This window comes from Lepidochelys olivacea, assembly GCF_965140295.1.
Source record: "Lepidochelys olivacea isolate rLepOli2 genome assembly, chromosome: 7".
Taxonomy (NCBI): Eukaryota; Metazoa; Chordata; order Testudines; family Cheloniidae; genus Lepidochelys; species Lepidochelys olivacea.
This window is the reverse complement of record NC_140417.1, coordinates 83,702,987-83,730,050: the sequence shown is the minus strand read 5'-3', so window position 1 is coordinate 83,730,050 and position 27,064 is coordinate 83,702,987. Positions and strand designations below refer to the sequence as shown.

The 27,064-nt window shown below is 43.2% G+C and overlaps 1 protein-coding gene across 1 annotated transcript in view; it reads left to right on the top strand.

The window, feature by feature from the left end:
* CDH23 (cadherin related 23) overlaps positions 1–27,064 on the top strand; it is a 510,961-nt gene that overhangs the window by 199,511 nt on the left and 284,386 nt on the right. The window contains exons 7-9 of the mRNA XM_084634348.1: positions 6,455–6,649; positions 12,528–12,656; positions 21,396–21,474. Coding sequence (XP_084490474.1) covers positions 6,455–6,649; positions 12,528–12,656; positions 21,396–21,474 — 403 coding nt within the window. The remainder of the gene's footprint in view (positions 1–6,454; positions 6,650–12,527; positions 12,657–21,395; positions 21,475–27,064) is intronic.

Here is a 27,064-nt window from a genome sequence, read left to right as displayed (position 1 = left end):
CCTTTTTGAAGACATAAGATGCCATCTCTTGCTGTGGAATATTCCAGTGACCTGTTCCTTTGTCGCTCTTGGGAGGGAACGGAAGAAGATTTTTAACGTTCTGTTTATTTTAAGAAATACTAATGGAAATGCCTCGAAGATCTGCAGATATCTCCTTTCTTAGTGGAGTGTTGTCATGTTCTCAGTCTATGCCTCCTAACTGTTTTGGTGTCACCAGAATTGCTCGCTTCAACACACTCTAATATGAAAAGAGATTTTTCCAGGAACATTTATTGGTATAGTCCAAATCCTTGACCTGCATCCAAGCCTGAGTAAATAGGCTTAGGGCAGGCATTCTCAGCAAAGCATGGGGTGATTGGAATCATCCTCAAGACTCATGGCCATGGAGTCTTAATAGAGATGCTCCATAATTTCTCTACAATCTCAACAGAAGTAGTAGCAGTGGCTCATATGCTCCCCTTTCCATGAGGTTTTTGGGTCAGTTGGTCCATGTAGTTGTGGACTATTGGCCATTCTATTGCCCCTACCTTGCTCCCAATAAGCATCTCCGTTAGTGTGGCACACTGTTTTACAGTTGGCCGGGGCACAGAGTGCCCGGAGGGAAACTTTTCAAAATCTGCCCTCTGCAGCAGAACTTTAATGCTTCTGCTGAACTCTGGGCCAAATCAACATGTTCAGAGGGGGAAGCAGGATTTTACATAACCCTATCCATACCTCTACCACTTGTATCAAATATGTGGCTGTGTCTGCCTACATCTTAGCAGGCTTCAGAGTAGCAGCCGTGTTAGTCTGTATTTGCAAAAAGAAAAGGAGTACTTGTGGCACCTTGGAGACTAACCAATTTATTTGAGCATAAGCTTTCGTGAGCTACAGCTCACTTCATCGGATGCATACTGTGGAAAGTGTAGGAGATCTTTTTATACACACGAAGCATGGGGAAAAAATGGGTGTTTACCACTACAAAAGGCTTTCTCTCCCCCCACCCCACTCTCCTGCTGGTAATAGCTTATCTAAAGTGATCACTCTCCTTACAATGTGTATGATAATCAAGGTGGGCCATTTCCAGCACAAATCCAGGGTTTAACAAGAACGTCTGAGAGGGGGAGGGTAGGAAAAAACAAGGGGAAATGTGTTACCTTGCATAATGACTTAGCCACTCCCAGTCTCTATTCAAGACTAAGTTAATTGTATCCAATTTGCAAATGAATTCCAATTCAACAGTTTCTCGCTGGAGTCTGGATTTGAAGTTTTTTTGTTGTAATATAGCAACTTTCATGTCTGTAATCGCGTGACCAGAGAGATTGAAGTGTTCTCCGACTGGTTTATGAATGTTATAACTCTTGACATCTGATTACGTAAAAATAAATGGACACAAATCAGATGTCAAGAATTAGACGTTCTTGTTAAACCCTGGATTTGTGCTGGAAATGGCCCACCTTGATTATCATACACATTGTAAGGAGAGTGATCACTTTAGATAAGCTATTACCAGCAGGAGAGTGGGGTGGGGGAAGAGAAAGCCTTTTGTAGTGGTAAACACCCATTTTTTTTCCATGCTTTGTGTGTATAAAAAGATCTCCTACACTTTCCACAGTATGCATCCGATGAAGTGAGCTGTAGCTCACAAAAGCTTATGCTCAAATAAATTGGTTAGTCTCTAAAGGTGCCACAAGTACTCCTTTTCTTTTTACATCTTAGCAAAGATTTAATAGCACAGCCAGCACCTTAGTACTCGGGTTTCGTGCTACTAACATTTTGTTGCTTAACCAAATATTCTGCAGCAAGCCTGTTTTTATTAGCCTGCACTATGCTATGTAATCAATGGTTAAAATGGCATTAAAAATGTCAAACACAGCATTATTTTCTAATGCCGCATCCTTGACATTTTAAGGATGTGTTCTTATTCTTTCATAAAATTCATTGATTTGCATTGGGTCTCCAGTCAGTAGTTCTACACTTGAACTGTAGCTGTCGTTTCTGCCCATGAAGGGAGCAGATGCAGAATAGGAAAGCTAACAGAGGTCATACCAACGAGAGTGGCTGTACTTTAGCAACAGGACAGTTAGATTTGTAGAGGTTTGATGCCCATCACACTTTCTACAGCATTATCAACTTTTTGGCTTCACAATCCCACATCCTTCCTGCTGCCTAGCTTGAACAATAAGGCTTCTCAAGTTATTTCATATGCCTAAGTAATGAATGACATTGTGATGCGAGGTCACGATTAGAACTGGGCAATTCATGTTGGATTCAGAGAATTGTCTCAGTGGTACACGCATTCATCAAAAAAAAAACAAAAAAAAACCAAGCCCAAGATGTTTGGTTTCAGCTTTTTTTTTTTTTTTTTAAACAAAACATTTCAAATCAAAACAACTTTTTGTGTCAATTTACTTCAATTTTTTTTTTTTGGTTCACAAAAAAATTTGAAAAACTTTTTTATTTCTGATTGACCTGAAATAATTTCCTCCAGATATGGAGTGGCCAGCAAACAAAAATATTTTCACAGCTCTAGTCATCATGTGGTGGTGGTGGTGGTGGTGGTTTTGTGCAATGTGATATTTTGACATTACCATTGCAGTGCAACATGGTGGTGATGATAAATGTCAATGCAACTTGAAGCAAATTGCAGAAACTGAATAAGCAGCATTGTTGGTCTGTTTCAGTCTGCAGCTCTGCTATTCCGCTTGTCTTTTAGTCCTATATATCTCACTTTCTAAAACTTCACCAGCACTGTTTACTTCTCTCCTACCTGTAGCTGCATGTCTCCTTGAGGTATTTACAGCTTTAGCACAGATACACAGGGCCCCCTTCCTTGTGGGTAACATAAAATAAAAATACAAACTCTGAAGCCCTGTTCATCTGTAACTTTCTATACGGACCAAGTACAAGAGGGAGAGCTGGCCAGTGAATTTCTGAGATAAGGGAGTAACTGATTTTTATCCCCAACCAGAATCCAGGCTTCATAGCTATCTTGATTCCAAACTCCTTTTCATGTCTGCTGGTGCCTTAGTTGACAAGACCAAAACTTGTCACTCCTGTAACCCCGAATCCTCAGTGCGGCTCCTCTTTTGGAGCAACTGTGCTGCCTTGGGGGCTAGAGAATGAATTCTCTTCAAAGCCTGTTTTTGGCTATTGTATAAAATACAATACTGGCTAAATCAAACTCTCCTTTTTCACAGCCAGCCATGCAGCCCGATAATTGTTGGTGACCAGAGCAGATTTGCATGTTAAAAGGAGTGACTGGAGACACTCAAAGAGGAAACCTATTCATCAAGGCTAGCTTAATCCTTATGAATATTATTATTCCCAGCGACAATACCCCCAGACCTCATCAGAGCAGGCCTGCATTTAGACTCCTATTTTTTCCCATTAATGATTAATTTGTAATGGTTTGAGTCTTAACCCTGATACTGTGCAGCTCACCAGAAGGAATTAAAGAAGGACCTGTAAGGCGCACTCTGACAGTAGCATACTGCATTGGAAGGGTAGCTGGCTTTGAAAGGATGCTGTTAAGGGGAGGAGTAGGTGGTGGGATAGTGTATTGGAGTGCTGCTGTTTGGAGGCTCATAATATGAGAATTATTAAGGACACTGTTCTTGGGAAGTGTATAATATTGGAGTCGCAGCTGATGCAGCTATGACTCTATTGAACCAATGGAATCCTAGGTGGCGGCGGTTAGGCATTGCTAGCAGGCAGCTTAGGCTGCTGGAGTCCCACCTGGTACTAATTTAAGGGGACTAGATTCCCAAAATAGAAAGTGGGGGCACTCTGACTCCCCCTGTCAAAGGGGGTGGTGCAGCAGGGTTTTGGTAGGTGGGATGGTGGGGTTGGAATGGAGGCTCTTTTTATGATGGTGAATGAGCAGTTCCTGCTTAATAATCATTGCTCCCCACCCTTTTCCCAGTCTGTGCATCCAGCAATTTCTTCTATTACACTGCAACTCTCATTCCTGCCTTCAGGGATAAATCTGGGGCCTAGGTATATTAGTGTTGGGGGTAACATGGGATCTCCTCCCTGAGCTGCTGCACACTCTCTGGTACTAGTAAAAAGAAAAGGAGTACTTGTGGCACCTTAGAGGCTAACCAATTTATTTGAGCATAAGCTTTCGTGAGCTACAGCTCACTTCATCGGATGCATACTGTGGAAAATATAGAAGATGTTTTTATCACTACAAAAGGTTTTCTCTCCTCTGGTACTAGGGTTGCCACCCATCCAGTTTTCACCCAGACAGTCTGGGTTTCAGCTTTTGTGTATGAGTGCCATTTGACAAGCCTTGATGTCTGGTGTGTGGGTTTTTAATCTATGGAGAAGGTGGCAACCTTAAGCAGAAGGAAGGAGGCAGAACAGCAGCAGCTGACACCTCTGGGGCCAGACTGCTCATACAGCTCCTAGTGGCCTCAACTGCGCTGGTGAAGACCCTGCGAGCAACAGAGGCAGGGCCTTGTGGAGAAGAAGCAGATCAGGGGGGAGCCTTGGGGGGTCTCCTTACCAGCCATTAGAAAGATAGCTACACAGTACGGTACAGAAAGGAGTCGGGGAAAGCTGCAAATCCAAGAGTGCATGGGACCATGATACAGAGCATATGTTCCAGAGGCACAACGCTTTCCAGACATATCTGGGCCCAAAATTCATGTTGATGGATGGGTCTCTGGCCAAAGGAAACTAGTTGATCTGGCTGATTCATACTGCAGTTATGATGAAACACCATTCAGTCAGCCAGGATTGCCTTCACAAATCCTGGATGGTCCCAGAAAACCAGGCCATGACTTATAAGACCACCTTCTTTGGTATTTTGATATTAAAGAAAATAGATTTTTTTTTTTTGCTTTTATCTGCAACTCCTCTCACCTCAGAGAAGTGAGACTGTAGCAGAAAACTCTAGCGTTTTGTTTGAACCTGAGGCAAATTAATGTGTCAAGACACTTAATGTATTACCTTTTTTATGCTTATCCTCCCAACCCTCGGAAAACAGATATGGTGTATTTGTGTTAGCACCTTGCTAACTGACATTGTGTTTCTTGCTCATGTAACAAGAGCCCACGCTCCCAAATGTAAATGACAGGTAGTGTCCTAAAGTACCACTCTCAACTGACCAGGTCTATATGAAACTTTGTGGGTTTTGATGGGTATGAATTCACATGCCTGAATTCTTTTTTCCTGAGTTGTTGTTTTTGAACCCACCCAAGAACTAAAGTAAAGCTCAACTGAACCTCTCAGTTTTGCCTGATTTAGGACAAATCAGAATTACTGTTATGTGCCATCTGGTATGTGAATGTCTCATGTTGTCAGTCAAAACATATGACTCTAACCAGGTTCCTGGAAACTTTTGGCTCTGATTCATTGGGTGGCTTGTGAACGTAAATCCTGGCCTGAGGAGGAGATTTGACATGGAATGTGACCATGGGCAAGTTTGTTACAAAGCTCTTGCAAATCTGCACGTGAACAAAGGACCAGTATCAACTCGGGTTCAGAATTAAATCCCAGACTCTGCAGTCATTTGTACTTTGCAGTATCTACATTAAATCATTCCTCCATCCAAATGGAAGTGAGGTAACAGTAAAATAAGGAGCCGTTAGAAGGTTTTTGAAGAAGTAATTTGTATTATCCAAGCTGGTCATAATCGGCCACTAATAAGCCTGTTTGTTATGACCTTCGCTGTCCCCTTTCAAGTGTTAGATCAATGTTAATCCTGCCCATTGTTCCTTTCCTAACACAGTTAAGAATGCTATATAAATATGTGCCTACCTCACTTGGAGTCTGTGGTCTCAAAGTAGCTTTAAATTAGCCCTCTTGCACGTATATAGCATTTTTGATTGCTGCATATTGTATAACTTTTCTGCATTTAAAGATCCACTTTCAAGAATGTGCATCTAAGTTGCATGTGTACAAAATGCAGTAGTTCTGCCCAAAGTGGATAATTGTGCTCCTACCGCTAATTAACAAAAGGAAATGCCAAACTGTGTTTGCTGATTTTGTATGCTCAGCTGTATATATGCAGATTAGTTATTCATTTATAAAAACGTAGACTTTAATACATATGTAATCTGGCCAGGTTTCAGTTGCTGTGGGAACTATAACTCTGAATTTCATGTAAAATTCCAACCATAGTGTTACATTTTATACAATTCTTTTTGCTTTTTTTAAAATGCCGGAGGTGAAAAATAGAGTAGTTTAATGTTGAAATAAATGTGCCTTTTGGGCTGAGAAGAAACAAGAGAAGTTTCCGAAAAAGTCTCTTTTAGCTGAAAGTCATTCTAAATGCCTATTTTCAGACACTTGTATGAAAGTGTCTTTTTGACCACAACTGTATAATTATTGTAACTATATTTGAACTATTACAGCTACGGCAATGCTGTAATAAAAGTAAGCAACTGTATACCATATAAACAGTCTATATGTATGTTGAAAACAGAGCTTGTTTATTGTATTCACTTCTTTCTTTCTTTCTTTCCAGAACACGCCAGTGGGAACTCCAATTTTCATAGTGAATGCCACAGACCCAGACCAGGGGGCAGGAGGCAGTGTGCTTTACTCCTTTCAGCCTCCATCCAGCTTCTTTGCCATTGACAGTGGCCGCGGCATTGTGTCGGTAATACGAGGGCTGGATTATGAAATCACTCAGGCCTACCAGCTCCAGGTCAATGCAACGGTGAGTCAGGCCATCTGCTTCATTTAATTCTTTGCTTGGCATTTAAGACTCGTCAGCTGCAGGGGAAAGAATCTATTATTGCCTTGTTTTATCTCTCCTCCTTCTACTTTCCCTTTGGAATCCTAGTTTCCTGTGGATTGCAACAGTCAAATTCTATTTTAGAATATTTTTGGTGGTCCCATAGGCATGGGCTTGACTGCCAAGTGCCTGCAGTATTTTAAGTGTGTACATAACACTAAAAGCATACATTTCTTTCAAATATTTTATGTTTATAAATTCATTATTTTACAAATTGACTGGTGGCTTCCAACTCATGTTGGACTTCAGTCTCCAAATTGTGTCTTTCGGAATCTTTTGCTTGCACTTAAATAACTCCCTTAATCCAGGAAACCCTGTATCAAGGTGGCTTGTCACCTTTTGGGTATGTCTACAGTGCAGTTAGATGCCCATGGATGGCCTATGCCATGGGACTTTGGCCAAGTGGCTGTTTAATTGTGGTGCGAACTTTCAGGTGAGGCCCTGGTTTTCATGGGCGACTTCAATCACCCTGATATCTGCTGGGAGAGCAATACAGTGATGCACAGACAATCCAAGCAGTTTTTGGAAAGTGTAGGGGACAATTTCCTGGTGCAAGTGCTGGAGGAACCAAATAGGAGCAGAGCTCCTCTTGAGCTGTTGCTCACAAACTGGGAAGAACTAGTAGGGGAAGCAAAAATGGAGGGGAACCTGGGAGGCAGTGACCATGAGATGGTAGAGGTCAGGATCCTGGCACAAGGAAGAAAGGAGAGCAGCAGAATATGGGCCCTGGACTTCAGAAAAGCAAACTTTGACTCCCTCAGGGAAACTGATGGGCAGGATCCCCTGGGAGAATAACATGAGGGGGAAAGGAGTCCAGGAGAGCTGGCTGTATTTTAAAGAATCCTTACTGTTTTTACAGGAACAAACTATCCCACTATATAGAAAGAATAGTAAATATGGCAGGCAACCAGCTTGGCTTAACAGTGAAATCCTTGCTGGTCTTAAACACATGACCAGGGAGGAGTAAAAAATATTGTTCAGGCATGCAGGAGTGAAATCGGGAAGGCCAAATAATACCTGGAGTTGCAGCTAGCAAGAGATGTTAAGAGTAACAAGAAGGGTTTCTTCAGGTATCTTAGCAACAAGAAGGAAGTCAAGGGAAGTGTGGGCCCCTTACTGAATGAAGGAGGCAACCTAGTGACTGAGGATGTGGAAAAAGCTAATATACTCAGTGCTTGCGGGTTTTTTTGTTTTTTTTTTTTCCTCTGTCCTCACGAACAAGGTCTGCTCCCAGACTACTGCACTGGGCAGCCCAGCATGGGGAGGAGGCGACCAGCCCTCTGTGGAGAAAAGTGGTTTGGGACGATTTAGAAAAGATGGACAAGCACAAGTCCATGGGGCCGGATGCGCTGCATCTGGGAGTGCTAAAGGAGTTGGCGGATGTGATTGCAGAGCCATTGGCCATTATCTTTGAAAACTCATGGCGATCAGGGGAGGTCCTGGACGACTGGAAAAAGGCTAATGTAGTGCCCATCTTTAAAAAAGGGAAGGAGGAGGATCCAGGGAACTACAGGCCAGTCAGCCTCACCTCAGTCCCTGGAAAAATCATGGAGCAGATCCTGATCACTTTCCTCTCCTCTAAGTGCTTCAGAATTGATTCCTTGAGGAACAGTCAGCATGGATTCACCAAGGGCAAGTCATGCCTGACTAATCTAATTGCCTTCTATGATAACTGGCTCTGTGGATGAGGGGAAAGCAGTGGACATGTTCCTTGACTTTAGCAAAGCTTTTGATACGGTCTCCCACAGTATTCTTGTCAGCAAGTTAAAGAAGTATGGGCTGGATGAATGGACTATAAGGTGGATAGAAAGCTGGCTAGATCGTCAGACACAACGGGTAGTGATCAATGGCTCCATGTCCAGTTGGCAGCCGGTATCAAGCAGAGTGGGGCCAGTCCTGGGGCCAGTTTTGTTCAATATCTTCATTAATGATCTGGAGGAGGGCGTGGACTGCACCCTCAGCAAGTTTGCAGATGACACTAAACTGGGAGGAGTGGTAGATACACTGGAGGGTAGGGATAGGATACAGAGGGACCTAGATAAATTGGAGGATTGGGCCAAAAGGTTCAACAAGGACGGACAAGGGCAGAGTCCTGCTCTTAGGACAGAAGAATCCCATGCACCACTACAGACGAGGGACCGAATGGCTAGGCAGCAGTCCTGCAGAGAAGGACCTAGGGATTACAGTGGACAAGAAGCTGGATGTGAGTCAACAGTGTGCCCTTGTTGCCAAGAAGGCTAACAGCATTTTGGGCTGTATAAGTAGGGACATTGCCAGCAGATTGAGGAACATGATTATTCCCCTCTATTCAACATTGGTGAGGCCTCATCTGGAGTACTGTGTCCAGTTTTGGGCCCCACACTACAAGAAGGATGTGGAACAATTGGAAAGCATCTAGCGGAGGGCAAAAAATTATTAGGGGAGTGGAACACATGATTTATGAGGAGAGGCTGAGGGAACTGAGATTCATTAATCTGCAGAAGAGAAGAATGAGGGGGGATTTGCTAGCTGCTTTCAACTACCTGAAAGGGGGTTCCAAAGAGGATGGATCTAGACTGTTCTCAGTGGTAGCAGATGACAGAACAAGGAATAATGGTCTCAAGTTGCAGTGGGGGCGGTTTAGGTTGGATATTAAGAAAAACTTTCACTAGGAGGGTGGTGAAGCACTGGAACGGATTACCTAGAGGCTTTTAAGGTCAGGCTTGACAAAACGCTGGCTGGGATGATTTAGCTAGGGATTGGCCCTGCTTTGAGCAGGGGGTTGGACTACATGACCTCCTGAGGTCCCTTCCAAGCCTGATATTCTATGGAGCCCGGGCTCTGGGATACCTGCAAGGAGGGAGGGTCCCAGAGCCTGGGCTCCAGCCTGAGCCTGAATGTCTATGCTGCAATTAAACAGCCCATTTGCCTGAGTCAGCTGGCATGGGCCAGCCATGTGTGGTGTGTGTTTTGGTGTTTTTTTTTTTTAATTGCAGTGAAGACATACTCTTTAAGGGCAGTGGGGCCCAGACCAGCCAATCCTTGGTCCAAGGCATGATCCTTTAAAGAAAGATGTTCCATGAGAGGATCAGTGGTCCAGCTGGGAATGGGGACCAGGTGTCTTAGTCAGGGGACTATAATATTCCACAGGTAAAGAGACTGGAGCTTAGTGAGGGGAACCTATAGTCTGGAGAGGAGTGGAGGGGGAAGACTTGCTGAAGCAGAATATGAACTCTGATGAGGGAGAGCTAGGGATGTTAGTGAGGATTATAGCACAATCCGAGAAAGCAGGGCTGTGGGTACCCTGTCCCAAGGGAGAAGATGTTTGAACCCCGGAGTGAAGGCAGCAAGCAGCGGAAGAGGCCCTAGAAGGAGAAGCAGGGTAGTTTGCAGCTATGTGGGGCAGAGGTTTTTTTGCCAAGAGCAGTTCATCTAAGCTGGATGTCTGGGAGCCATCCGCCTCCCCTTCCCCCTCTCCCTGCACACCCCCTCCCCCCTCTCCCCCCCCCCACAAGCTGCTGGAGAGTTATGTGCAGGAGCTAGTTGTTTTCCTGGAGGGGAAGGGACTGAAGAGACATTGACCAGTTCCCCAAGACAAGTGTTGAATACCTGGGACCATTTCAGCTAAACTGGGACTGTTAGCGGGTATGGAAGAGTTGAGCTGCTTGGGTCCTCCCAGCAGGTACCCATGGCTGGAGGGAGGGCAGAGAAGGGAAGAGTTGCAGAGACAATAAATAATTAGTTTGGCATCCTGATTCTGTCTCGATCTCTTCCTTGGGATGTGTCAATCAATGATGCTGCAAGTCATGAGGATACAATGCCATGAAGTAAACATTGCAATTTAATGTCAAAGTCCTGCTTTGATTCCATTGTGACTTCCTACAACTCCGTTCATTAATGACTTGGCTTTCCAACTCCTTAAGGACAGGTGCCACTGCCCACGCATCCCATATCTAGATACAAGTGAAGTGAGTTCAGTGATCTCATCCTCCGTTTGAGTGCCTATTTGCCATATTACAAAACCACATGTGCTACAGCAGAATTGTCTGTGTGTGCTCAGGAGAGGCCCAGAACTGCAGTTCAACAATGCTGTAGATTCACTTTGAGCTGTACAGGCAGAGCTGTGTGTAAGTCAAGGTTTGGGATAGACAGGAGCATTGAGGTGGGGGTCTGGGCTTCTGTTTGACAGAACTGAGGTTGCACAGGCAGAGCCCGTTCAGATGCAGACGCCTGGGCCATGCCGGCCTGCACTGTGCAGGCCACCAGGCCTTAGTATTATCAGTCCAACTTCACCAGGCTTAAAACCAAAAAAGTAGAAGTTTTTTTATCTGAAGAAAATAAAATCCTCAAGCCCAGTAGTGATGATGCCAGAGTAGCAAGAGAGTGTGAGTCAGAAACAAGCATCTAGCAAAGCCGTAAACACTGAGGCCTGTGTGTTGAGGGTAATGTGCAAGCTGTGTTGTTGAATGAAGTTTAAATTAACACGAATCTCCTGGCAATCAGCCCTTGCTGCTGTTCAAAACCATTTGCGGAAGTGTGCAGTAACCTCTGTTTCCCTTTCACCACTGTGCCTGATGGTAGGGTATCAAGAGACTTGTTTATCTCCCTTCATATGTCACCATGCTCCTTCTCTTTTTTGGTAGAATATGTAACACGGCATTAGTACTTTATCTGGCAAAGGGCTACGTGAGCTAGCACGGCCTTGGGGCTCCCGTTGTGGAGGGACTAGTGCAAGAGAGCTCCCAGTACGGCAGACTTCACCTGATGCAGAGCAGTGCTGTGAGGAAGCTCAGATGGATGTAGTCCCAACTATTGCTCACAAGACACTGTAGTTAGGAAGTTCACATTTGTAGCATTTCAGGCACTGCAGCTGTAATAGAGTGCATACTGTGGCAGTCCTGGTTGGCAGTAAGAGGACTTGGTAGTAAAGGTGCCTACTTCACTATCTTGAGACCATTGAGGTTATTTCTCTTGCAAGCTAAGCCATGTTTGAACCCAGACTTCCAGTAGAGAAAAGCATACAATAGCCCAATCACCCTCCAGCCCCCTGGCTTGAAATAGTCCAAGGTTTTTGCTTTAAAAGGCTTTCATAATAAGACCTCCTGCATACTTGTTCCAAGCACTCTCCTCACGACAACACAGGAAGCAATTTTGCCTTACTTAGAGAGCTGCAGTTGTACTAATCTTGCCCAACTCTTTTTTTTTTTTTAAATACATAATAAAGGTGGGTGACTTGAGACTTATTTAAGCTAAAAGTTTAACCTACTTGCAAATGATTTTAATATCATGAGGGTATGTTCTTCCATGGTTAAATGTTTTGTATTTATTTTTAACCCATTATTCCAATTGTAGACATTTAAAATCAAGGGTTGCTATTTGTGGAGCCCACATAAATGAGTGTTCTGAGCCCTTGTTAGCCACTGGCTGGCGCTGCAGCAGCAGTTTTAACTATGGCTATATATTTTGTTAACTAAGACATTTCAATATAAGAAAACAAACTATGGATTGAAATATTTGTTAAACAAAAAGCAGACTCAAAACACAGTGAAAAATACATGATGCCTACTAAATTGTAAAAGGGCGAATCTTGGAGAAAAACATATTTTCCAGCTCAGAGATATGTAGTTCAGGAAATCGCTTTTTCTTAACACTGTCTTGTGAAATTGTCTGGAGTATTTATAGATCCTGACCCGATGGTGGGTGAGATAGCAGCAGGAATTCTGTAAGTGCAAATCTGAGACACTTGACCATTGTGTGGGATGAACTATTCTGGGTATTTCTCTTCCTGTCATAAATGATTTTTTCCTCTCTGGGTTTCAAGGACCAAGATAAAAGCAAGCCCCTGTCCACTTTGGCTAACCTGGCAATCACCATCACAGATGTGCAAGACATGGATCCAGTCTTCATCAACCTGCCTTACAGCACAAACATCTATGAAAACTCACCTCCGGTAAGGGCCTCTTTCCCTTGCAGCGAGAAGGGAAGGGAGATATAGCTAAGGGGAATAAAGAACACTACACATCTTAATGCTAGGGATGGAGAATCCTCTCCTGTCAAGTACTGTGGCTTCCTCCTCTCAGGATGGCTTCTTTGGTTCCTCTGTCCCAGTTTTCAGGTGTTGAATCCAAGCTGGGAAGGAACACTATCTTCTTTGCAGCTTCATGATATCCAAATGCAAACACCATAGCATAGTGTTAGTTCTGCAGGAAAAAAATAGGGGAAATGGCAGACAGCCTTTGGTCTGAGGTTTTGTAAAGGTGTGAGTTATGACAGTAGCAAGGTATTTGCTCACTCTGGGGAAGGGTAGCTTGACCTATGGTAACATTTTCAAAAACCTCTGTACTATAAATACCACTGAGAGTCAATGGTACTTACATTCCAAAGTAACTTCTGAAGATTATACCCATAGAGCATGTGTTCTCTCCACTTGGAAAACTACATTCTGTCCTAAAATCATCATGTGCTAGAGTTCCATGCACTCTCACATCACTTCTGGAATCCTGCATTCAAATACCTGATTAGATCACAGTTTGATTCATTCATCTCATCCAGCTACACAAGCTAACATAAACCTGCTCAAGAACGACCAAGGACTAGAATAAATGTAGTGCAGGATTGGAGTGCAATGTCCAAGCTGTATAAGGGCTCATTACTGGAATAGGAGCAGTGGCTGCAAATCAAAGTTAAAGTGGATTGGTGATATTGGAGGAGGTTCATCCAATGCCAGGCTCCACTCTCCTTAACTGAGGCTTGGGTCACATGTGCCTCACTTTCATAATTCTACATATGTTCTCAATCCTCCCCACTCCCAAGTAATTTCGTCTGCATTCATTGTATGCTCATACTGAGAAATTTCCAAAATACTACATACTACTATCTAGAACATTTCAAGTCTGTATGGATGGGCCTTGTAGTCCTGCACACTGGGCAGGAAATGCAGAGTGGACACATTTTTTTGCATTCTCTGAGTGGATGGTGGGGTTGTCTAATGCCATCAGAAAAAGCACAGAGGAAAGGCTGAGAAATGCATCAAGAGGGAAGATGCAGTTGATAGATACAAATGGCTACATGAATTACACTCCCATGAAATCCAGTCCTGTTTATATTAAGCATTTCCCCAGCACTTGACAGTGAACACAGTGAAGAAGAATAATTCCTACTTAGTGTTGGCAAAAAAGAATGAAATGAAAATTCCCACTAGTCTCAAAGATTATAGACCGAATCATCCTCCGAGTGACCTTGTATCCATGAAAGGAGACTCTCTCTTAAATTAAATAACAATATAGTAAGACTGGAGCTAAATGGTCCCTTCATGTTGTTCCTTACTCTAACGTACATAACAATTACTTTCAGAAAGTATAGTACTCAGCCTGGATAAAATAACCAAAAAATCCATGTCTAAGATGAAATATGAAATCACCCCCAAACTACTAAGCCATAATCTAACAGATTTCCAGTTTGTTTATAAACTTACTTTCTCTTCTATTGCATCTGAAAAAAGCATATAATAGAATTAAAGAGTAAAAGTGGGGGAAACAAAATTCTGATCCATCAAACTGTCCTCATGCTCCATAGAAAATGTGAGTGTATTGTGTGATTTTTTTCCCCCTTTGCTTTCTCCATCACTGGGGTTTGTGCAATAGATGGGAGTTTGGAGAGGATCCGTATTTGATTGAATGACGGAGTGTAAAGACAGTGTAGTTTCGCTTCAGGGAAGAACTTCCGAAGCCTGTAAAGAGCATAAGAACACAAATCTCTGCACATGCTGAAGTTTGGCTGTGCCACTTTTGCAAGACAAGAAAATGGCTCCTCAAAGCACCAGCCAGGCACTGCTGTTGTTGACACCACCTCTGACTATTTTTCTTTTCCTTTCAGATCTCCAAGCTGTCTCCCTGTAGGTCTGGTTTGGAGATTTTGTGACCTAGTAGTCTCCCTGTATATGTGATCAGGAGATTAGTGTGAAGTGAATTCTGATGTAATCATGGAAAAACTCTAGTTAGAGGTTCCTCTAGAATTTTCTCTTGCAAGAATGGTGATTATGGTTAACAGTGAAGTGATTTTAAAAAAAAAGAAAGTACTAGTACAATAGCTTGCCACTTACTTCTATTTAGTCACTTTTGAACCTCATGAAATGCAGCACCAATATAGTGTCGAACAATGGTTCTCAACCTGCGGCCCAATCAGCACACAGCTGTGGCCTACGTGACATCCTCAGTGTAATACCGGTGGTACTGGATGTAGCCCACAGTGGTAAATAGGTTCTAGAGAGGTGGTTCTCAACCTATTACGGTGTGTACATGGACTGTGACAGCCTCCCAAACACACCTCTGTCCTGACCTATAACACCCTTTGTTTTTGTTCAGCACATCCATAACTGAATACCGTCAAACTGTGTGGTGGTTTTGTTATGTGAAAAAAGAAGTTCACTAGGGATTTTGATGAGACATCTGGGCTTATTTCATTTCTGCCACAAAATAGGCTTCAATTTGACCTGGACACTGTGGTCTCTGTACCATGCAAGCTGACCTGATATAGCCATCCCTCTTCAGGCACATTGGGCTAATATATACACAAGCTGTTTCTGCCGTTGTAGACATACGGGTGCATATGAGGTTTGGACAAGGTTCCTGACAGTTTCCTCAGCCTCTCTGCCTCTGTCTGTCTCTCTTGCTTTCTTTTTATCTGTGGTGCACAGCATGACACTGTTTCTGTATCTACGTATCAGGCAAGAGTAACTAATCTAAAGTGTATGCAGTAATACCAAATAAGATTTTATTAGGTAACACAACAAATTTTAATTTCCTCATTCAAGTAACAGCATGTCAGCCAGCCTGTTGGTGAAGAGCCGACAGAAGGTGAAAAGAGTGGATAAACTGCAGCAAATTACTGAAAACAGATCCCTATCAGCCCTTTGACTAGAATTGACTGGAAATAAGGAGAAATAGGGTTGTGGGGGTTTTTTGTGGTGGTTTTTCCCTCCCCTCCCTCAGATTCTGCCACGGCAGCTTTCTGAAGTGCTCCCCCTGGTTCCTCCTACCTTGACATGGGGTTAAGGTTCACCTTTCAAGTCCTTAATCCTGTGACAGAAGAAGGAAGAGAGGAGAAGAGTTCTGCTGTGGTTCTTATTTTTCTGAGCTCAGGATGCTGTACCAGAATTCAAAATCATTTTACAAATACTTATTCAGACTCAGGGAAGAAAGAAATCCCGTCTTCCCCCTGCCTCCACCTCCACTTAGAATTCATTAGCGGGCAAAGAGGGGGAGAGCATTTGTCTTCTCGTTAAGCATTGCATAATCTTTCTTGATGCAGTGTGTATTCTCAAAGGGGACAGTACAAATTTCCCCTGGTTCCTGGACAAACCAAAACAGAATACTTGCAGTTACAGTAATGCTCAGCACTTGTGGTATAGAGTTCTTTTGTTCTTACAAATGCTTTGTAGATGTTAATCCTCACAGCCTGTATCAGTTGGTAAGTATTGTGGCCATTTTACAGACAGGTAAATGGTGGCATAGAGGCATTTACCCCCAGTCATAAAGAGGACTGACTCACTGTCTGATAACCCAGGACTTCCAGGCTCCTAGTTTTGTGTTCAGACCATAACTCACTTTTGTCCAAAAACTTTAAATCAAGAAACCATCAGCTTCTTTTCCTGAGGGGACATGGGAACGATCCACCCAGCAAAAGGTAAGCAGAGGCACACCTGAATGCATTCCATGCTGGCATCCCAGACAGGAAACTGTGCAACAGTGAGAGATGCTGAGGCCCAGTAATTTTCAGTCCCTGACTGGGTTTTCCAAAGTGAGTGAATAATGTGTTCCTTATTGGAGCGTGGCATTTATCCCCTCCCTTAAAATAGAATTAAAATACTTTTAATTCTTTCTTTTGTCGCCTCCAAACTCCCTCCCACCCCCAAATCAGTAAGTCGAAGAACTAATGCAGAAGCAGTAACACCTTGGCTCCAGAGTATCAATAGCACTCAGTTAATTCCTTCTTAGAATACCTCCAGCCCATCAGTGGGAACACTTGATTAAAAGCTCAAGGTTTTATTAAAAAAGGATTTATTTACCCTCCCCCAAACCCTCAAACTTTATTTGGCTAATGTAAAATCTCCTTTTTTTTCCTGGTTTTTAAGCAAGGGGCTGTTTCAGATTATTGCTTTTTAAATCTTCTCCTCCCATCCATGTGGGAGTGGGTTATTCTGTATTCCAGCACTCTGCTTCCCTCTATGTTGAGGCCTTACGTTATGGCCTCACCCCTCCTTGACAGTCAGATGAGTTGTTAATCCCTGTAAGAATATTGGGAGCTTTCAGGAGTAGCTGCAGCCACCAGTTTACCTGACAGATACATGGATGATTACCACCTGTAGACATGAACTTCATGATTCACCTTAGGAACCTCACTAGTATATAACAACAAGGACTTCTCCCAGGTGACAGTGGCAGAGTTACCTCTGATTTAGAGATGGAGGTGCCTGCCTGCCTGCTATTGGAGTTTCCTGGACAATAGACTTTCATCTTGTGGTGATCCAACAGACCAAGTTAGGGTGTCTTGTAAGAAAAGCCAGGGAAGAAACCAGCTGCCAATCCAAGAGGAGTTGAGAGACAGAGTAAGTGAGGAGGAAGCTTACCAATTACTTAGTTTCTTCATATGAGGGAGCACTTAACAAGGATGGAGCTGTCAGGACTTTCACTTTCACTCTGTACAGCTACCCTGGATTGCCTTTGTATTTAACATACTGAGGATGTTTCTGCATGGGGGCCCCAAAAGTATTTTTTGATTTCCCATTTGATCTTTGCAGTAAGTGGAGAAAGTGCATCAATTTGCATTTCTACTCCCACTACGTGCACTCTGAGACACAGCAGAACATAGACTGGCGTAAACAGAAGCTGCTTCAAGTTGGTGCCAAGTTTCTATTGGAGCATCAGAAATTAGCTATCGTGATTTCAGATGTTTGTCATTCCTGAAACTTGCCCACTAAACATGGGACAGATTAGGGCACATTTTGGGAGGATGGATTTCTTGGCTTTTTCAGGACATCACAATATGTAATAAGCCTGGTACATGAGGATGCCTAAAGAAAATATAGGGTGCAAAGAGGCCTTTCTTAGGTCCACATAGATCCAGCTCTCTTCCAACCCTCTGCTGATTGGCTCTGTAAGTGCTTTTCTGCAGATCACAATTTGATCTGAGATAGTGGATAAGTGCTCTGCATTTGAGGTTGTTATCCAGGCTCTCAGCTATGAGGGTAGGTCATGACTATATTGTCATATTTCATTTCACACGAAGCAATTAATTGAAGATGGACATTTAGGACCTGATACTTTGAATTCAGTGGAAAGACTTTCATAACTTCGGGTTTTGGATCAGGCTGTTAGTGGGAGACCTACAAACTACTGGGAGTTTCATTCCACTAATCACATTAATGTTGGAGCATCCTATAAACAGGACTGCACGAATGATAGTCACAGCCTGGTAGGCCATAAAGGGAAGTGTAGCGGGTAGCAATTGCTGTCTGTTCTGTGCTTTCAGGCAATGGATGTCTGAGCAGTGGAGGTGAGGCAATCATATCCACTATACTGTGTGTTTCACTGCCATGGATAAAGTGTGAATCATTTTCAGCAGGGCACAAGGAAGGGCTTGTAAACGAGAGTGGGGAGATGTAGAGAGGATTGACCTGCAGTTGCAAAAACAACTCCATGAAAACTTATGTCCAACTCTCCAGAGCCAGCCAAAGCCCTAGTTTCCAGAGCTGCCAGTCCTTTAATCCTCATGACCAGATGGTGAAATACCATCTATCTTGTGGGTTACCCCCTGTCTCTTGCAGGTGGGTTTTCTTAAAAAATCCCTAAACCCTGATAGCAGCATCAGTACTCTTAGCTTCTGCCTCTGGCCACAATCATCCCACTTGGCACCCACAGAAGATGGCTTTTCATAGGATAAACCTGCACCAACATAAACAGCCATTACTATTCCTGTACCATCACTAGCCCCCCTTCCCCGGTAGTTGCTTTCCCTTTGAAATGTGTCACAAGCTATGCCGTACTTATCATCCTGAGCTGCTCCGTCTCTTTTGACAGGCGATGAGTGAACTGTCAGATAGGCCAATGCCGAATCCAGTGTCTTTGGAATGGAGAAGCACTTTTAGTTTGCCATTGAGCAACTGGAGGCTCTTCTCCCATGGGAATAGTAAACTGAAGTGTACCACATTTGGGAAGTGAGCACTGAATTGTGTGCATTGAAGTCTCTCTCTTTCTCTCTCCCTTCCTTTTTCTACTTTCTTCCCTCTCCTCTCTAAATCCCAGCTCTTAGCTCCCACTTGCCTCAGTTTCCCTTCCCCCCCCCCCCCCCCAGCTGCTAAATACTCTTGTTGTTGTTGTTGGTTGGTGTACTTGTTGATTTGGAAATCACAATTAATCCTGGTGATTTAAAGGTGCTCTAATGGCTGCTGGATCCCAGCAGCTGAGTGCTGCTCAAAGGTCAGTGACCTGGGAGTTATGCTTAATGCTATCAAATTGCAGATTTATGTGGAGTTTGTTGAAATGCCATGGGAGGTTGAGGAGAGAAATATACATGGCCCAAAGAACTTCACTTTTATTACAGCCAGTTCCATATGTTCTCCACTGAGTCCCTCTGTGCTTCATTGAGTCAGACTGCTGCCCTGAAAGGGGGGGACTGAAAGTCTGAATTTCTGTGGGAGACGCGCGCTAAGTGGTTTCTCCAAGGTAGCTCAAGGTTGTTTTTAATTTCTAAATGAGATTATTTTGATGTCATGGGATCACTTCCATCTCCTGCACTGTCAATGAGGTTCCTCTCTGTTTGGCTTGTGTACTTTGATTTGTGCGCACAGACACTGACAGGTGTTGCATTTTTGCATGCTTAAATATTTTCACATGCTTAGGCAGGCATGCACAGAAACTCACATATATGTAAGCACATACACAGGACCAAGTATGCATACACCTAGACACCCCACACCTGGGGACCTCATTATACCAACAGGGACCCAAATATGCACACACTGTCATGCATGCACAGGGGCAAGATTTTTTTTTTATATTCAGCGCAGTTCATAAAAAAAAAAAGCTGTAGTTGTAAAGAAAAACTGAACCAGTAAGGTTAGTTAAATAAATGATGGAAACTCAAGGGCTCCAACCTTCGGCCTTCAGCTGATGAATTGTGGCATTAGAGGAATGCAGCCAATGCCAGTGTTGCGCTTCCTCATTAGACATGCAAATGCCACTGACATTTTCTCTCAGGATGAAATAAATGCCTCTTTTCCCGCTCTCAATAAACCAATGAAAATGGAGCAGCTTAAAGTCATAAATGTGTTCACACTACATTAATTACTGTTTTGTGCATATGCGATGTGCCCATGCATGGACTCACTGCAGCCTCATAAGTGAAGCCAAAGCTAGAGAAGCCAGATAGCGAATTCACATACATGAATAACATTTCTGGTCCTAAAACTAATCCTTGGTCAGTCTTTGTCCATTTACTGTTTACTTGGGGCTCTTAGGCTTGTCTATGCTTTTGGCTTTTCACGGGACTGCCTGTCATGTGACATTCCTGAAGGAGCTTGTGTAAGTGGCTGTCTGACAGAGGCAGGCAACCATCCATAGACTGACCCCTGTTCTGAGCTTTGTTCTGACCCTCGTTCTGTCTATAGCTTTCGAATAAAATGTAACAAATCTTTGACTGGAAGAACTACAATCAGATAGCTGGCCAGCCCTGATTAGTATCTCTGTTTGCCAAGAAAGCCTCATTCAAAGAACACTGAAGTAAAAAACCAAAAGAAATCCGAACTGAAAATCTCAGGGTAGGTAGAATCCGTGTATCAACCATTGTTGAGATGTAGGGTGGAAGAACAATTCTCTTCTGGGATATGAGGCCTGAAGCCCCAAGCTGAGGAAGTTATTGCTCAATGGAAGCTATTTTTTCTAAAATTTAAAGTCTATTTCATTATAAACTAAAAACTCCAGTTTGTGTATCTGTTATAGTCGTAATCTTTTTGCCTTGAATGTGCTACAGCTTCTTTTACCCTCTGCTGAGATTTCTCTGTTTTGGCTCCCAATGTTAAGTGACCCTCTCAGCTCAAGCATTTAATTGCAACATTCACCTTGGTGACCTAGCTTCAAATTTGTCTACTATAGGTAGGTGGCAAGTGACAGTGAAATGAGTTTGTTGGTGTCGTCATAGTTCCTGGTGGACATTTGCTCACTTCACAAAACTACCACATGATTTGTCTCAATCTGCTCAGATGACCTTGTGTGTTACAGATCTAGTTCTGCCTTGGGTATTACAGGTCAAGACCAAGGTATGTTGGCACGGTTTTGTTGGGGGCACAGGACTTGAATAGCAAAGGGTGTTGCAGGACAGAAATAAGCTGCTTTGGTGGAACTGTGTGCAGGAAACTTTTATAGGGCCTTTCTGCACCGTGCCTTGTCCTGTTCATGGGCAACTCCTGATTCTCACAAATACTTAGAACACTAATTTAAAAAAAAAATTACATTAGCAATGTACTTCAACTGTTATACTTGCTGTGTCATGAAGTTCTGATTCACTCAGTTCTTCTCATCCCCTCAAGTGCATATGAGAAGTCTTGCACATCCTGCAGCCTAATAAAACAGGAAAACGATGCAATGGAAAGTCTACAGGGCCTGGAATGTTGACATCTTCCTTTTCTTCCTAGGGTACAACTGTGCGTATGATAACGGCAATTGACCAGGACAAAGGACGGCCCAGGGGTATTGGGTACACCATTGTCTCAGGTAAGTCATATGGAGACCACATCATGAGCCCATGGTTGGCATATGTTGGAGGTGAGGGAAGAATTGGCCTTTTTAAAGCGCTCACCTACTCTGTCCAAACTTGAAAAACTATTTTTATTTAACTACTTGTGATTTTATTGGTCTGTAGTCAGTTCTTTAATACCAAACATGCTGATTACCAAAGTCTACTGGAATAACTGAAATCTGTTTTCTGATGAGCCTCTTTTGCCTTCAGTGACGTCACAATCCATTGTTAGTGACGTCTCAATCCTCTTGAGTGGAAATGGTTATTTTACCTACTTTTTGCCACTGTTCTATATTGTGATCTTTCAGAGTTTAGTAACATGCAAGGTACATGCAGCATGACTGCTATATGCATGTCCTCAGCACCAGCTGTGCATTGCTTGCTTTGTGCACATTTGGATGCATCTAGCTCAGGGGTGGGCCGCATCAGCTTTCTGAAATTGTATGAAGGGCCGGTTAGGGGAGGCGCTGCCTCCCCAAACAGCCAGGCATAACCTGACCCCTATCTAACCCCCCTCACCCCTAACTGCCCCACACCATCCCATTCAACACCCTTCCCCCTTCCCATGCTGCCTGGAGCACCAGTGGCTGGCAGCGCGGCTGCACCAGGATAGGCAGCCTCGCCCCACAGCACAGAGCACTGAGTCAGGCTGGGCTCTGCAGCCCTGCTGCTCAGTGTGTTGCGCTGCACGGCAGCATGGCTGCAGGGGATGGGGGGCAGCCTCCCAGGCCAGGAGCTCAGGGGCAGGACAGTCCTGTGGGCCGGATGTGGCCCACGGGCCATAGTTTGCCCACCTCTGGTCTAGCTCATATCGGAATGCAGTTTACTGTTTTGGATGTATTCCACTGGCTTAAGGCTGTATGCAGTTCACCTTCTATAAAGTAGCAGGTCTGCAAGGGGATTAGGAGAGCCCTTAGGCATTTGGCCATGATAGCGTTGCTTTTAGAAAAAGAATATATGTAATGGTGGACAGTATAGTACACGGTAATTTTCATGAGTTAAGGATCACGGCATAACTTACAAGTGATGAAGTAAAACAAAAGTTTAAGTATGGTCATCACTAAAGAATAGTTCCATTTCATACTGCACCAAAGAGGATGTCTGCAGATGGCTAGGCATAAGCATTTTGTTGATACAATTGTCATGTTATTGATATAGTTATGGAAATAGTGTGATTTATTACCTGCTGAATTACTGAGACCCTTTTCTGTAGCTCCTAAGTGTTCCCTACTTATCTCCCATTAACGTATTGGCCTGGTCTGACTCTGCTTAACTTGTGAGATTTAGTAGGATTACAGCACAAGTTGGTATGGCTACATGGTATTTTTTTGAATGAATTTAATTCTGGTGAAAAGCTGAATTAATTGTGTAAGAGCTGGCTTTCACCTCCCACCACCAGTCTCTTAACCCTACCTGCATGTACCACCTCAAAGAGTGAGGGAGTAATTCACTCCCTCGTATGTATTTTCTTCTCCTGGGGCTGCCATCACATTATGCCCTCAGGTCTTCTTCTTGGTCAGTAGGCATTTCCCATGCTCCACTGGGACAATGGGTCAGAAAACACCTCCTTATGGGAGAGGTTTGCTTAGTCTATGCCCTTTAATTGCTTCTTTGGAGTGATCTGTGTGAAATTCCCAAGCAATCTAAAACCACCTGAGTTATAGTAAAACTTGATTAAGATAGAATCTGACTTCAGAAAAAACCTGAATGCAATTCTCCTCCTTTTTGCATGGATTCCACTAGCTCTAGGCTAAGATACATAGAGATAAGATAGATACCATACTGGTAGTTACAAGGAAATAAGCATTATCTTCTATTTCCTATACATACATCCTTTCTCTTCAGCTTGGCACTGACCCCTTTTGCAGGCCTCTATTTTAGGGACATGGCCTTGCATCTCAGGTGTCCCATGTTGCCCTTCCTTTCTCTTGTTCTCTGGGATCCCAGCCATTCAAAGTTTGTGATGCCTTTTTACTAATGGTGGTTTGGACAGAATCCAGTGGCATGTCAAGTACGCAGCGCTAGGTTACAGTGGCATTTCAGCAATGGAGTGTTTGAGCAGGTGTCTCCTCTTTGAAGTGTAACAATCTGTGTCCTCCATGCAATGACTATTGTACCCTGTGTCTGCTCACTATTCCCACCCTCTCCTCCACATCTCACTCTGCAGTTACTTCAGAGCTTTCTTTTTCAAAGCCTAGTGTTTCAGATATGTCTTTGATATTGCCTGCACCTCAATAAGCCTGAAGTGTCAGAGCGGCTTGATCCTGGCTTTCACGTCCATTGTCCCTGGCTGGAATTTTTAGTCTGAATCTAGCTCAATCTGTCTTTAAAAATACTGAGATTATACATTTGTATAATTCCCTTTTAACGTTTTTTTGACCTGTCAGTATATCAGGTGACCGATTGCTGACCTGTCACACAGGGATATCAATCAGAGCAAATTGCAGTGGTGGGTTTTTTATGATGTAGACACTGATTCACTGGGAACTAGACATGGACCACAATTGTTTCACAGAGGCCATCAAGCAACCTTCAGATGGTAAAGACTTTCTGCAACTGCTGACCTGTGCTGCGTTCAAACCCATGACCTAGAAGTGAAAGGCTCTTATCCAATTACTCCTCTCCCAAGATCCATTCTGTAGGCTAATCCTCTGGAATGTCCTTTTCCGAGTGCTGCTCAGGATATAGCTATCACCTTTACATTTCTGTGTTGGCATGGCTGTTGAATTTGTCTTGGGATAAATGTGTATTGTCATTATTAATGACACTTAGTTTTCTCACTTGCAAAACTGTAGCTTTTGCCTGTGTTCCTAAATGATGGCTTTGCTGCTCCTATCCCTTTCATCCGTTCCTATGTGGCCGGCATGAGGCCCGGAGATGTCGGGGAAAGGGGCAGGTTCCTCCTTGGCCTTCTATGCACTAGACTTTCAGGGAAAATTTCCCCCTAGTGTTGGCAATGCTGGGAACACAAGTGTAAACAAAGCGCCAATGATCGCAAGCATTTTTACCCATTTGATCTGTAGGCCTAATCTAAGGAGAATTAGACTATGCAGTAGTAATATCCCTGATGCCCTGCCTACATTAATGCTACTGCCTACATTAGGAGTCTCAATGGTAATAATGGAACAGTAGGAGATTTCCCAATAAATGGAGTGTAGATTCAGCCCTTATGTGATACTGCATGTTTTCATTGCTTTCGGCAACCTGTTAAGCTCAGCTACCTCATGCATGAGCAGAATTTCCAACAACATTTCTCTCGCAACACAGGTTGCCTTGTGCTTCTAAAATCAAGTTCTCTGAAGCACAGCCCTGGATTGGCCTTGAAAAATGTTTAGGGTGGAGGGAAATTTGTGGTGTGAACATGGCCTTTCTCATCCCTCTGACTGTTGGGGAGTATTCTGTAATTGCTGTCAGCCTAGAGGTCCCCTTCTTGCCAAAAGGCGGTACACTGGAACATTTTAGCCATGAACCCCACTTGGCCTGTTCCCTCTGCTCCTACAGATTCCCAAGTGATCTCAAGTTCTTTGTTGTGGCCTGATTTTCTCACCTCCATTCTTTACTTTGAATTTTGATTTTTTTTTTTGTCACAGAAGAATTCTTAATAGCTTATTCCCCCACCCCCTCAAGTGGATGATCCTTTTAAAACAATACCACATGATATTAAAACACTGATTTAATTGTTAACCAATCTAAGTTATGAACCAGTTAGGATGCTTTTACTATGTTGTTGGCCAATTGCTATTGATAAAATAATACTTAGTTATTTTGTTGTAAGAATAATATTATATATAATATATAAAAACTAAATATTCCCCTGTTATACTGTTTAAATATGAATCTACAGTAAATGGAAAAATGAATTCACACTACTGTGGCTCTTTTGGGTAATCACTAATTTGGCTCCTCAACCACTGAGGTCTCAGTATCACTGCTCTAGTTGGTGCAAAAGGGAACTAAGAACAGTATTGCAGATCTATATGGGAAGTCTAAGTTTTAGCTTCGAAGAAATGTGATTTTTCTTTTCACTTCACTTTTAGGTATTTTCTTTTAGCTTGTCAACTGCTATACAAAACAGACTGTGGCTAGACTTTAAATATTTTTCTGTCTGCTGGCCCAAATCTGCAAAACAAATGAGCGTGCATGCATTTTACAGGTCAGGTCAGCTCAGTTTGCTTATGTTCATATCAGGCTCTCTACTCTATTAAAACCCCATGGCTGATTTTTAAAAGCAAACAACCCCCAAATTTCAGCTTAACGTATGCTATGTTTATACTTTTTTTGTTCTTGTTCCTTTCTTACAAAGTAGCCATTAACCTGTTTTGTGAATGTGTCCCATGACCTGGCTAGCATCAGTCTTGTCTGTGCTGGTCCAACCCTTACCCAGTCAAGATATAGTGGGAATAAACCAAAAATGTGTGTTTTGCCGGGGGGAGGGGGGAGTGTTGTGAATTGACAGTCACAGTCAGACATACACAAAGACACTTGGATTTGCTTGACTATGCCAATAACTTAATCGCTACCCCTGAATCTAGCCTTGTAGGGTGAGGGGGTGGGCGGCTATTGTAGGAAACAGTCAATCCTTAAAAACACCTCAAAGCCACAAGCGATTAAACTGTTTTGCATTTTTTTGGGAAAGCCAAAAACACAGGAAGTTAAAAATATTTTTGAAACTGTCCATCTGTCATCCCTCCTGATAACCTAACTACTTTCCAGTATGGTAGTGTTGCTGAGGTCTGAGGAGTAGCACATTCATGGACAGATTTCAGTGTCCAGAAAAAGAGAAGGATTTGAATTTAAAGGTAGGTATGGAGCACTGAGTGAATGGACTGCCTAATGTATGCGAGAGAGTAAGCTGAAGCATATTGGGCCTAATTCTAATCTCATTTATGCCAGTTTCAAATAGCATAACTTTAATTTTTGCTCCTCATTTACCCCAGCACAAGAGCAGAATCAGGTGTACCAGGTTGAAACACAAAGCAGTGAAGACTCACAGTAATCTGTGTCCTGAGATGGGATAAAGGAATGTTGCTCCCTCACGGAGTCCATCGCTCTGCCTTTGGCTTACACCAAAAGTTTCCTGTAAACTGTATTCTGGGATAAAACCTCCAGGTTCCCAGCTTCTGCTTTTAACAGAATTGTAACCCATTATTGACATGGTTTTGTGTCCACAAACAACATCATGACTGAAGCTTGGTTAGTAACCTCATCTGCTAACAGTGTTTCAGTCATGCCAGAGACCAAGGTTAAGCTCACGGGAATCTATATTACCAGCACAGCATGCTCTAGTTGTGGACATCCTAACAATGCCTATGGAATGGGATTGGCCAGATTGTGACACCCCAGAGTGCATTGCCCGCTGTGTTGCTGGTACTGCTCTACAGTCATGTCTTTGGGGCACTGCTGAAACATTTAAGGGGTAGTTCCCCATTATGTCTGCAGGATGCACTAATATAAATCTAGTCAGGAAGTATGGCATGTGGGGGTGCACACGTTTAGTTTTAATGGCAGAAAAGTGATGATGTGGCCAGTCTGAACAGTTACTTGTAACTTGTTAAGAGGATGCTT